This window comes from Rhinolophus sinicus, linkage group LG01 (genome assembly GCF_036562045.2).
Source record: "Rhinolophus sinicus isolate RSC01 linkage group LG01, ASM3656204v1, whole genome shotgun sequence".
In the NCBI taxonomy this organism is placed as follows: domain Eukaryota; kingdom Metazoa; phylum Chordata; class Mammalia; order Chiroptera; family Rhinolophidae; genus Rhinolophus; species Rhinolophus sinicus.
The window spans coordinates 1,590,608-1,602,830 of NC_133751.1; the positions used below are offsets into that span (position 1 = coordinate 1,590,608).

Here is a 12,223-nt window from a genome sequence, read left to right on the forward strand (position 1 = left end):
GGAGGACCCCATCCCAGGGTCCCCATCTAGCCCTGACTTGCTCCAGGCCCTGCTGGTGCCCTCTGGCCTCCCCTTAGTGCCCTCTGGGCACAACTCTGACCCCTGAAGCCCCCACACTTGGCCCCTGCCCGGAGCCCGTCAGACCCCTCCTGTACGACCCAAGTGCCCCTGCCTAGAGCCTGGGCCCAAGCCCCATACAGAGTCCAGCCTCTTTAGCTCGTCGCTCTGGTCTGGGAAGTGGACACTGATGGCTACTGTCTCGATCCAGGCGTTGTCCGTGTTCCGCGGGTCGTCCACGTAGCCTTTGTACACCTAGGGGGCAGGGCAGAGCGAGCCAGTCAGACGGGCCCTGAGCCCGCTGGCTTCCTTCCCGCGGGAGGGACCTCACCGTCCTCAAGCTCTATCCGGCCCTCAGACGCTCTGAGCACAGCTGCCCAGGGCACCCAAGCCCCCGGCCTGGCTCTCTCCCCGCCCTTCCAGCTGCTCCCAACAAGGCTTTCAGCCTTGACCAACACATTTCGGGGCGCACAGCCTCACTCGTCTCCTTCCTGGCTGCTGGCCTCTCATCGGACCCGCCGGGACTGTCCTTGGAAGGACTAAAACTAATAGCGGACCCTGAAGACATCACACTAAGTGACAGACGCCAGGCACCAAGGGCCATACACCGTGTGATCCCACCAACATGAATGTCCAGAAGGGTAAACCCAGACTCCGAGAGCACTCAGCGGTGAGCGGGGGGTGGGGTGGGGGGGTGGGGGGTGGGAAGGGAGTGGCCCCCAACGGGTGCGGCGTATCCTTCTGGGGTGATGGGAATGTTCCGGAACTGACAGAGGTGGCGGCCACACAGCACTGTCAATGTACTAAATGCCACCGAACAGTTCACTGTAAAATGGTTAATTTTATGCTGTTCAGACTTTACCTCAAGAAACAAACTGTTTTTACAAAGTACGGAAACGGGAGATGGCAGTGTCCCCCCAGGCAGCACACAGGACAAACCCCACGAAATGGCTGGGTTTATAGGTCAAAACCATCAGTGCCAGCCATGGCCTGGTTCATCCTAACACGTGGCAGAAAAAGGACTGGTGACAACTTAGATGCCACTTAGGGGACTGTTTAACCAAATCGTGGCACAAAATATATGTAGCCCACAAAACATTATGTAGTCGTGAGAAAGAACGAGGGAAATTTGTACGTATGGACCTAAAAATAGGACCACCGCAAACTAAGAGCAAAAACAAGGAACAGAGGAACGTCGCCTGCGGCTGTTGTGGGCTCCAGTGTGGACAGAGTAGGAGCTGTGCCCACACAGGCGGGAGGAAGCCAGCAGGCCATGGCACGGGGCGCCCCGCGTGGCTGTGCCGGCGGCTGGCTGTTCACTGTGTGTCCGGCTGCATTTGGGATGTCCTAGCAAACAGGTGCTGCTCTCGTAATGAATTAGAGATTCAATAAAGCAAACAGGCCTGACAAGTGCGGGTGGGCCCAGCTCGTGTCCCTGGGAGGCACGGACGCCGCGGGTCCCCCATGTGCCAGCTGTGCTCAGGACAAGAGTGAGTGTGGGAGGGGAATGGATACCAGGCCTGCCCAGGGTGGCAGCGCCCTAGGCCACCCCCGACTTAGAGAGGAGACGGCAAAGGGGAACATTCTGCTTCTCCCTGCAGCCCGAGGGGGCTCGGGACACACAGAAAGGCTGTCGTACCTCCGTGCCCTGCCTCAGCAGGTTCTCGAAGGGAGGCCAGAACTCTCTGCGGAGGATCTGCTTCAGGTTCCGAGGCAGCGTCTCTCCTGGTTCCTGGGAGCCCTGAGCAGGGAGGGAGGCGGAAGCAGGTGGGCAGGCCGTCCAGGGACTCACATCCCTGGCCACCTGCCCGGCATGGGCGGCCAGCCAGAGCCCTGGAGCCACAGGCGGACGAGCGTCTGGCGCCCTGGCTGTCTTGGGCCAGAGTGACGTTGCCCAGAGCCCAGTGCCCACGTCAGCCTGCTCGGCAGCGGGCGTGAGGCTGAAAGCACAGCCTTGGGAGAGGGCAGGCCAGGCACTGGTGCCTCCCGTGGCCTGGCCACCAGCCTGGCTGCCACCCGCTTAAGGACACAGACCCTGCGCCTGCACTCCCTGTCCCCTACCCATCTAGGGGACCCTGCTTGGTACTCAAAGTCCCTCACAGTCCACGTCATGTCCATTCTGGGCCCTCACGACACCCTGCCCCTCGGTAGCTGTGGCAGCTGGACCTCTGCAGGCTCAGCAGGCGCCCCTCAGGGCCCGACGCTCCAAGCTGCGGCCCCTGTGCTGAGGGCCCAGAGCCCTGGCAGCTGTGCTAGGGCCTGAAGACCTGCCAAGTACGTGGCTCTGTCATTAACAGCCAGGGACAGAGGCCAGAACTGTCCAGGCTGTAGTCGCAGGTGACTGGCGTTCGTTTGGTCAGTGGGTAGACAGGGCGAAGGACAAAGAGAATAGACAGACGGCTTGGTGGCTTACCCCTGGCAAGGCCCAGTGTTCTGAGAGGGGCTGCTTCACCAGCAGCACTTCCAGCACTTTCTTTATGCTCTTCCTGCAGACGGCTCCATCCTGGTTCCTCTTCCACCTGCATGGGGACCCAGCTGACACCTCTCCCCTCCCCTCCCGGGACCAGCTGTCTGTCTCTTTTCCTGAGGACCCACTCCCACTCCATGACAGCTGGCAGGGCTAGAACGGCCGGCTTCTGGGAGAGCAGTTTTCAGGGACCCGGGCGTTCCACACTGTGAGTCCGGAATCGTGGTGGAATTATGCGTGTTTTCTGTCTGTCCATGGAGGTGAGCCCTGGCTGCTCTGTCCCTCCTCCCGTGGGCTCTAAGGGAAGAGGACCCACTGGGAAGCACAGGCAGCCTCTGTGGGGGTGGGCAGCTGGCCTGGGACACTCCTCCCTGTGTGGACCCCACCGTGAGGCTGGTGCCAAACACGAGTGGTCCTCTGGGCAATCTGGGTGCACGGGGAAGGGCCCGGGAGTGAGTCCCTGTCGGGGCGTCCTCGTCACTGGCATACTCACCGAGTGACCACAGGCTGCAGCGTGTGATTGGGTCCAAAGCAGCTGAGGCTCCCGCACCCACGCAGCCCTGTGCGGCCCTTGGGGTTCCTGGGGCAGAGAGGGGTCTGCTCAGCCTGCCGCCTGCCACTGGGACAGCCAGCCCCTGGGGAGCCCAAGGGGTGAGGTGGGGGCTTCAAGTTGCATGGGGTCAGTTGGAAAACAAAGAGGTCTCCTTGGGAGCAAAAGTCTGGCCCTGCTGCAGACAAGCAAGGTGTTAAAGTGGCCATCCTGTGCCCCAGAGAGCATGTGACCGACCCAGGGCACCACACAGCAAGGGGGCAGCATGGGGTCAGGGCCAAGTACCCAGGGGCATCAGGGCCGCAGACAAGGGCCGCGCCTGGGGACCAGGCCCTGGCACACGGACTTGTCCTTCCTCCCCAAGCCTGGGAACTAACACAGGCCTGAGGTTTCCTGGCCGGGCAGTCCAACTCCTTCTACCCCACCAGGACCTATTCCAAATTACAGATTCTCACACTGGGGTGGGTTCATGTGAATTCACAGTAAAACAGGAAGAAGACATTCATCATCCATGTCTGACCTGCCGTTCTCAGCCCGCAGGTCTAACCCATCTGCTAGATCCTGGCACATCTTTTACACAGCCTCTCCCTGTTCCAGAACATTCCAGAGAGGCCCAGCACCACCTCCACCCTCAGGCCCCTCACTCCTGCCCACGTCCTGGCCATCTGTGGTCCCTCCCGATCCTTCCTGGGGGGGGGGGCGGCTCCTTCACCTGGGGAACCCCCGGCTGGCACACAGTAGGCCTGCATGAGGGTGGGGTGGGCGAGCGGGGCGGCACTCACAGAGGGAGCCTGTCCTGAACCTCACAGCTGCCCTGCACGCCCCTGCAGCCCGTGGGGCTGTCCCCGGCGTTGGAGGTAATCCGGGACAGAGGCTACAGGGTGCTGGGAGGACACAAGCACTCACGTCCCCACAGGGCAAGCGGGCAGAGCAGTGTGATGACCACACCTGGGGAGGCCCCCCCACTGGGCCGCAGGTGCCCCAGCCACGCCCCCAGCGTGCCGGGCACCCTGTCCAGGCCGGAAGCAGACGCTGTGGGGCTCCCCGCGGTCACTGTGGAGTACTGGGGTCCCTCGCCCTCCCACTCTGGGCCGTGAGGAGGGCACACTCACTTTGCCACGGGGTCCACCGAGGCCTGGCCCTTCCTCTCCTCTGTGTAAAACGGCGGGTTGTAGATGAGAAACTCTGTCTGCACAAAATCGAGGTTCTCCCCTCAGACTGTCTGCTTTTCCTCCAAGCGCTCACAGCTCAGGACCCCGAGAGCACCCCAAAGACAGCTCTGAGCTGGGGCCGACCTGAGACACTAGCCATGGGGGACCCAGCCAAGGGACTGGCGACAGAACTGGTGGGCTAAGGGAGTCTCCCCAGGACAGGCAGGGGGCTAAGCTGGGCACAGAGGTGAGAAGGATTCCGACTGGCAGGGACCAGGGAGGGAGCAGGTAATGAAAGCAACAGCCCGGAATGTTCCGGAAAGGCCAAAGACAAAGCCTGCGGGGGTGGGATGAGTGCTGTTATATCTGTCTCTGTCCCCCTGCTTCAATACTTCCACTCACCTGGCACGCACAGAAGGGGGCAGTGACCGTGCACTGGGGACAATGGGAGCTAGGGAAAGTGGGGTGACCGGAAACTCCCAGTGTGGGTCAGAGGCCCACCGGGTGGCTTGGGCTCAAGTCCAAGCTCCAGCACCTGCAGCTGTGTGGACGTGTGGCTCAGTTTCCTCCTCTGCTGCAAGCTAACCCGCCCCCTTGGGGCGGGACGGCTCCCTCACCCCCCAGCACTGCCCACCCAGCCTGGACGGCACTCACCTCCCAGGGCACCTTCTCGTCAGGCACGGGGAAACGCAGGACGGGGGAGTTGGGGTAGAAGAGGTGCCGGGCATTCACGTGGGGGGCCTGGCTCAGGTCCTCTGCCTCCTGCCTGCCATCCAGCTCCAGGTCCTGCCTCTCCGAGGCCTTCTGGGGCGCTGGGGACAGCCACACCAGCCGTGGGCAAAGCCGGCCGGGCTCAGGCACTGAGCCCACAGGATGGCGCATCCTCTAGAGACCTTTCCCCCAAACTGGGCTGCCTCCCCTCCCCCAGCCCAGGTCCAACGCCAGCCCTGAAAGGACACCCTCCCTGGGGCCCCCAGCACTGCAGCCCTGGGAGGACAGAGATCTGGGGTCCAGCAATAAGCGTATACCCGGCCTACACCTGCCTCCCTGGGCAGCTACTGGCAGGGCTCTCGGTAACCAGTTGGGCTCACGGCCCTCACGGAAGCTCATCCAATGGAGGGGGCACCTCTGCTGTGGGGCCAGAGTTCCCCCAGAGGGTCCTCGTGCCCGGTTCTTGGCTGCCTGCCAAGTCAGCAGCACAGACTTGGCTTTCTGTCACCTAGTCCCCAAGGCTGGGTCTCATACACCTCCTCTGGGCAGCCAGGCCCATCAGACCTGGGCTCTGGAGGTGTCCCCTTTGCAGCATGAGACACAGGAAGAGGATGGGGTCCTGGGCCAGGTTTCCCGTTGGAAGTCCCCGCTAGGTCAAGTCAGGGGCGGGAGCCTCGGCTGCACTTGGCACGTGCATGGCAGCCTTCCTCCAGGCCCAGCAGCAGCCCCCGATGTCTGCCTCTCTCTGCTCCCCACAGAGCCCAGACTCAAAGTGCAGCCACCACTCACCCAGGGTGGGGGCGTCCTCTCCCGAGCCAAGGCCACCATCCCTCAAGGTCTTCACGATCCAGTGCAGCGCTCTGGCCGTCTGGGCCACCTGGAAGGCACATCCCAAGCAAGATGGGGTCAACACCGGCCCCACACAGCCTGCCTGCTCCCCGGGCAGCCCCCAACACCGCGAGGCCTGCTGGGAGGGCTGAGGACAGCCATGGGCCACTGTGATCTCACAGCCTCCTCCCGGGTTCCGGGCAGAGTCCTGTAACAGTGGTCATCTCAGGACAGGCCTGAGGAGGCCCAAGGAGGGGACCAGAGTTTATTCCCCAGACGGCCACGATGTGCCCACCTCACAGTGCAGTGTGTGTGTGTGTGGGGGGGGGCGGTTAAATTGCAGGGAAATCTTTGGAAGAACCCTCCGGAGGACATAAAAGGCGCCCCTTCCCATTAGGAGTGGCCGCCCTGGCATTCCCCACCTCCTTCTCCTGGTTGTTTTCCGGCATGCTCATTCTCAAAGCCACTGCACTGCTAGGGACCGGCCAGGCCCATCAGACCTGGGCCCCACACGCAGCCCTGCCTGGACCCACCTGCTCCTCCAAGGAGGACAGTCTCTGCTCCATGAAGCCCGACTGCTTCAGACGGTCCATTTCCAGCAGGTCCACCATGGTGTCCACCCTGGAAGAGGACACAGCTGAGCCCAGCTGGCCAGCCTTGCGGCCTGGACGGTGAGGAAACGGGGCCAGCTGGAAGGCGGGGGCCCCCATCAGCCTCAGCAGCTGGGCTCTGTGGCCTTCATTTCAGGCGTCTTCCTGTTCACTTGAAAGTACTGATAATGCATGTTTCTGTACAGAACGAACACTGCCTGCTGCCCTAGGGGGACGGTCTCGTAGCCAGTGGACGCCTCAGGCTCCACGGCCACTCTGCAGCCAGTGGGTAATGTTACTGTCACCATTTCACTGATGAGCCGAGAGAGGTATAGAAAGGCAAGTGGCTGTCTCTGAGGAGAGGGAGGGGCACACGCTCTTGGCTGCTCCCCATCCCGGGGCCCCAGGATGCCCCTCTCCATGGCCTGTGGGAACCTCCATGTCAGGGGCAGGAGCTGCCCTGACCACATGGCACCGTGTCCCCTCCTTCCTCCTGGCCCACAGCGAGGCACACAGTGATAGCAGGACCCAGTGTCCCACGTCTAGTGCTCACAGGGCTGAGGGGTGGGGTGGAGAGAAGGGAGCAGACAGATCTATCCCCAACACTGACTGCAAAGTGGGGCAGGAGGAATGGAGAGTGGGAAGACCGTGCCGAGTGGGCTTGAGCGCGGGGTTGGGCCACCAAGGCCCTACAGGAGCTGCAGTGAGGCCGTGCACTGTCCACCCTCCAAGGCGTCCAGTCGGGCACCTGCAGCCCTTCTGCCCCTCCCCTACCCCACGTGGCCTCTCAGGGTCAGCTGATGGAGGGCCCAGTGCCCGTAGACGTGCAGGGGCTGCCACAGGGAGGTTCCCAGCCCCAGGTGAGCAGCCGCTGGGCGTCCCCCAGGTGGGCTCTGTCCGTAGGTGTGTCACAGCCACGGGTGCTGCACTCCTGCCCCCCACACCTGTGGCTGATGTCTTCCATCTTCCGCTCCGGCCTCTGCCTCTGCTGGTCCTGCTGGCTCTGCAGGTAACTCTCCTTCAGGTACATCTCCCAGGATAGGAGCACGGCCTCCTCATTCTTCTCCAGCTTGTTCTCTGTGTGGGGAACAGAGCGACCTGACTCCACGTGACGAGGACACATGAGGCCCGGCCCATTCGAGGGCCCCACCAGGAGGGGCTGCACCCGAAAGCAGGAGGAGCCCCCCCACCTCAAGGGGCTGGTGTGAGGCCAGTGGCCTGGCTCGTCTGCACTCTTCCCGAGTTTCCTGTCTTCCAGAAGCAGCCACCACACCCACCCCAAGCCCACGTCTGGCCCCCAAGACTCCTAAGAACGCGCTGTGGGGACGGCCAAGGGTCCAGCTTACTGAGCTGCTTGTGTCGCCTGGCAGGTATCTTGAGGACAACCCTCTTGATGAAGAGATGCAGATGGCTGAGGAGAATGAAAGGGGGCGGGGCCGGGGGCCGGCCCTGGTACTCCTCTATCAGACCGTGGCGCTGGAACTTCCAGATCTGGTCCGTGTGCTCCTGGACCTGCTCGAACGTGTAGCTGGTGGGAGGCAAGGAGCATGCCGGTCACATGAGATGGGGACACCGGCAAGAGTGACTGACGCCCATCTCACTGCCGGTGCCTGGTGACGGCCATGAAGAGCTGACACGCATTGCCCAGAAGGGCGATTCTAGAGGCACAAAGAGATGGTGGACTAGTCAGGCTCAGACTTGGGCGATTCCTGGGGGCCAAGGTGTGAACAAAGGAAGAAGACCTAGATCTGGCGGCTTATAAACCTCAGTAACGATAAAACAAAGCGGACACTTGTCATGAGACAGACGTCGTCCTGGCGTTGAACTCTAAAAGGAGCTTATCAGTTGAACCTGACAAACAGAAGGGACGGTGTCTTCAACAGCAGACAAGTTTACTGTCCGCACGTTCGTCTTGCATGGACCCTGGCAGCACCAAATTGAGATGGGCAGAGGCCGGCGGAGGGGAGGCCAGAGGTGCAGAAATGCGCTTGCTCTGCTTGCTACGAGGACAGAGCCCCTGCCCACTGGCCCCTTGTGGCCTCCGTGTCACAGTTGCAGCACACATTCAGGAACTGTCACATGAAATCAGAAAGTGACAACCTCAGCAACTTAGCTGATAAAAGGGGAAGAGAAATAGTGCCTGTCCAAACCCAGAATTAAAAAACTTCCACAAGGGTCACGGGTCCCATGGGCTCTTCTGCAGAGGCCAGAAAGGGCCTCAGGAGCTGGTGGACCAGCAGAGCTAGGGGTGGCTGTTGGCCTCCGCCGTGCCACAGGCGGGCTGGCCCTGCGCTCCTGTCTCCTTTGGGCTTCTTACACGAGAACAAATGCAGGTCACCCCACATTGTGAGAGCAGCAGTTTTACTGAGTGCTGACATGTATTCCTCCATATCCAGAGGTGACTTCAGACAGGGCACTGTCCCGCCCAGCCCGGCTCCCTCATCTGCAAAGTGGGAGGCCTGCTGAAAGCTTTCACCTTCAGGACCTTATTTCATGTTCACAAACAACAGGCAAAACAGTGTTTTCTGCAAGAGGACAGAGGCTGAGCAAAGCTAAATTGTATGTCCTGAGAGGCCTGGGTGCAAATCCAGCTGCCCCCTGCACGTGACTGTCCCCGGCCCCTCCAGGGAGGCTGATGTCCCTGTGAGGCACCCAGAGGTTCCACAGGCTGGTCCGTGACCATGGAGATGGAGTTCCCCCCTCTCCTGCTGCAGCCCCATTGACCCCAGGACCACGGAGGAGCAAGACTGAGCAGCCAGCCCCCCGTAGCGTCCCGCAGCACAGCCCACAGGCAGAAATGACTGGTGCCACTGTCCCCCCAACAGGAGTGCCCTGGACAGACACAGGGGCCAGAAGAACGGCCAGCATCATTCAGCCTGCGTTGAGCAAAGCACCTGAGAGCGACTGGGGCCTGAGTCCCGGGCTCCAGGGCTGCATGGTGGTGGTGACAGGAGTGGGCAGCGGTGACGGGGGCCACCCGGCCAGGGAGAGCCCCCACCCGCCTGGCACTCACTTGAACATGGCAATGAGCAGGTTGAGCAGCAGAATGTTGGTGAAGAGCAGGTACAGGCAGAGCAGGGTGACCGTCAGCCACTCAGGGAAAATGGGCTGGTGCCGCGTGGCGTCGCTTTCGGGGCACTTGGGCTTGTACGGATCAGTGCCATTGGGGCTGCAGCGGTCCAGGCTGAAGTCCACACCTAGCACGCAGTGGGGCCAGAGCAAAGGAGACAGGCAGTCACCAGCCGGGACGCCCTCGAGCCTGGACACCCGCAGGCCTGGGCTCCCGCGGGCCTGGACGCCCGCCCATCGGGGGACCTCCACTGCCAGCTCAGCCCCAGAGATAGCCCAAGGACAGCTGTCTGTCCACAGTTAGGCATCCTCTGCGGGCAGAAGGGTGGTGGCCAAGGGAAGCCCCACAAGCCAGGCCTCCTCTCCAGGCTGGCACGTGCCCCCGCCTAGGACCCAGCCGCTCCACCAGGCACTTCCTGGGCCCCAGGCAGGGGCTTGCACCAGGAGACACAGGCCCAAACCTGGAGAGCTCAATGTGGTGGGACAGAGCTCAAAATGAGAAAATTAACAACTATGGTGAAGAGACGGGGACATGAGGAAGGGAAGAGGTGTAGAGGTGACATGCTGACACGCACAGCAGATGACCACAAGCCACAGTCCCGCCCTGGTAGAAAAGCAGAGGACATATCCAGCTTGTGCATGAAAAAAATCTCAAGGAAATACACTAGGTTGTGAATAGCGATTCACTCTGGGAGGTGGGGTTAGGAACAACACTTTTCTTTATACTTACCTTAAATTAAAAATGTTTTCAACGAGAATGTACTATTTTGTAATCAAATACATTTTTGAAAGTGTTATTAATTTTCTGATAAAAACTCACTATAATAGCTATAAATACCTATATTAAAATGAAGAGCTCAATAACGTAACCTTCCACTTTAGTGAACTAAAAAGAGAAAAGAAAACTAAACCCAAAGCAAGCAGAAGGAAAGAAATAACAAAGATCAGAATGCAAATAAATAAAACAAAAAAAATATATAAAAACAACAAAGACAATCAACAAAACCAAAATCTGGTTCCTGAAAAAGATCAACCAAATTACAACCCTTTAGCTCGAGTGATCAAGGGAGAACAAGAAAAGGCTCAAATGTCTAAAATCATAAATGAAAGAAAGGACATTACTACCAATCTTACAAAAATAAGAACTATAATAAAATATTACAAAAATATATGCTAACAAATTAGATAACTTAGAAAAATGGGCAAATTCCTAGAAAGACACAAACTACCACAAGTGACTGAAAAACAAACAGAAAACATAAATAGACCGAAAACAAGAGACTGAATTAGTAATTTTAAAACTTGACAGAAAAGTGCAGGTCCAGATGGCTTCACTGGTGAATTCTACCAAATGGTTAAAAGAAGAATGAAAACCAATCCTTCACCGTGACTGAGAATACGGAGGCACAAGGAACAGAATTTTCTGCAAGTAGGAAACGGTCCCAAGCAATCCAGAGGGGACGTCTGCGTGGCTTCCCTCCCACCCTCCCTCTTTCAGCTCCCACACTGGCCTTTGTAAGTAAATGGCATGGTCTTTGTTGTGGGGGGAGGAAGGGGAGCAATCCTTCACAAACTTTTCCAAAATATGAAAGAGGAGGGAATACTTCCTAAGTGATCCTGTGAGGCCAGCATTGCCCTGATACCAAAAGAAGACAAAACACTACAAGAAAAGAAAACTACCGACCAATACCTTTTGTGAATATAGATGTAAAACTCCCCTACAGCAGGCTAACAAACTAAACTCAGCAACGTATAAAAGGAATTATATACCTTGACCACACGAGACCTATTCCAGGAAAGTAGAGTTGGTTTAACATCTGAAAAGCAATTAATACACCATATTAACAGCATAAAGAACAAAAACCATATGCACATTTCAATAGATGTAGAAAAAGCATTTGACAAAATCTTTCAAAAGAAAAACACTCAAGAACCTAGGAATAGAAAGAAATTTCTTCAACTGGATAAAGGATATTCACAAAAAACCCACAGCAAGCATCGTATCTAATAGTGAAAGATTGAAAGCTTTCCTGCTAAGATCAGCAACAGATACAGATGTTTGTTCTCAATCCTTCTGTTCAACATTGTACCGGACGTTCTAGCAGGATAATTAGTCAGGAAAAAGAGTAAAAGGAACCAGGTTGGGAAGGAATGTGTACAAGTGTCTCTGTCTGCAGATGACACGATCTCCCGCAGAGCAGACCCCAACGAGTCCACTTAAAACTATGGAAACTAATGAATCAGTTCAGCAAGGTTCCCAGATACAAGCTCCATATACAAAATACAATGTATTTCTATCCACTAGCAAGAAGCAATCCAGAAACAAAATTAATACAGTAATTCTAGATATGGCAGCATGACAAAGAATAAAACATTTTGGAATAAATCTAACAAAAGGACTGCCAGTTAGACACTGAAAACTACAAAATGTTACCGAAAGAAATTAAAGATCATGTTCACAGTCAAAATCCTAGATGCCTTTTTTGGAGAAATTGATTAAGCTGATCCCAAAATTCACATGGACCCAAAGGACCCAGAAGCCAAATCAATCTTGAAAAAGAAGACGTGAGTTGAAAGACTCACATTTCCCAGTGTTAAATCTTACTACACAGCTGCAGTAACCAAGGCAGTGTGGTCCCGACACAGGACAGGCGTAGCCATCAATGGAACAGAACTGAGAGCCTAGAGACAAACCCTTTCAATAATGGTCAACTGATTTGTGACAAAGGTGCTGAGACAAGTCAATGGGGAAACAACAGTTTTTTCAAAAAAAGATGCTGAAACAACTGGAATTTGCATG

The 12,223-nt window shown here is 57.4% G+C and overlaps 1 protein-coding gene and 2 non-coding genes across 6 annotated transcripts in view; all 3 read right to left on the minus strand.

The window, feature by feature from the left end:
• The window catches only part of TRPM2 (transient receptor potential cation channel subfamily M member 2), a 47,480-nt gene that overhangs the window by 2,405 nt on the left and 32,852 nt on the right, over window positions 1-12,223 (minus strand). For all 4 annotated transcript variants that reach the window (XM_019745725.2, XM_019745731.2, XM_019745729.2 and 1 more), the window contains 11 exons: window positions 9,368-9,551; window positions 7,701-7,882; window positions 7,299-7,431; window positions 6,298-6,385; window positions 5,726-5,813; window positions 4,880-5,037; window positions 4,187-4,263; window positions 3,018-3,104; window positions 2,471-2,576; window positions 1,697-1,798; window positions 199-312 (listed from right to left, as the gene is read on the minus strand). In XM_019745725.2, coding sequence (XP_019601284.2) covers window positions 199-312; window positions 1,697-1,798; window positions 2,471-2,576; window positions 3,018-3,104; window positions 4,187-4,263; window positions 4,880-5,037; window positions 5,726-5,813; window positions 6,298-6,385; window positions 7,299-7,431; window positions 7,701-7,882; window positions 9,368-9,551 — 1,319 coding nt within the window. The remainder of the gene's footprint in view (window positions 1-198; window positions 313-1,696; window positions 1,799-2,470; window positions 2,577-3,017; window positions 3,105-4,186; window positions 4,264-4,879; window positions 5,038-5,725; window positions 5,814-6,297; window positions 6,386-7,298; window positions 7,432-7,700; window positions 7,883-9,367; window positions 9,552-12,223) is intronic.
• On the minus strand, window positions 1,755-1,823 carry LOC141568084 (Z6 small nucleolar RNA). The gene has a single exon (XR_012491092.1). It is a non-coding gene; the product is annotated as a Z6 small nucleolar RNA (small nucleolar RNA).
• LOC141568083 (Z6 small nucleolar RNA) lies at window positions 2,464-2,517 on the minus strand. Its single transcript, XR_012491091.1, has one exon. It is a non-coding gene; the product is annotated as a Z6 small nucleolar RNA (small nucleolar RNA).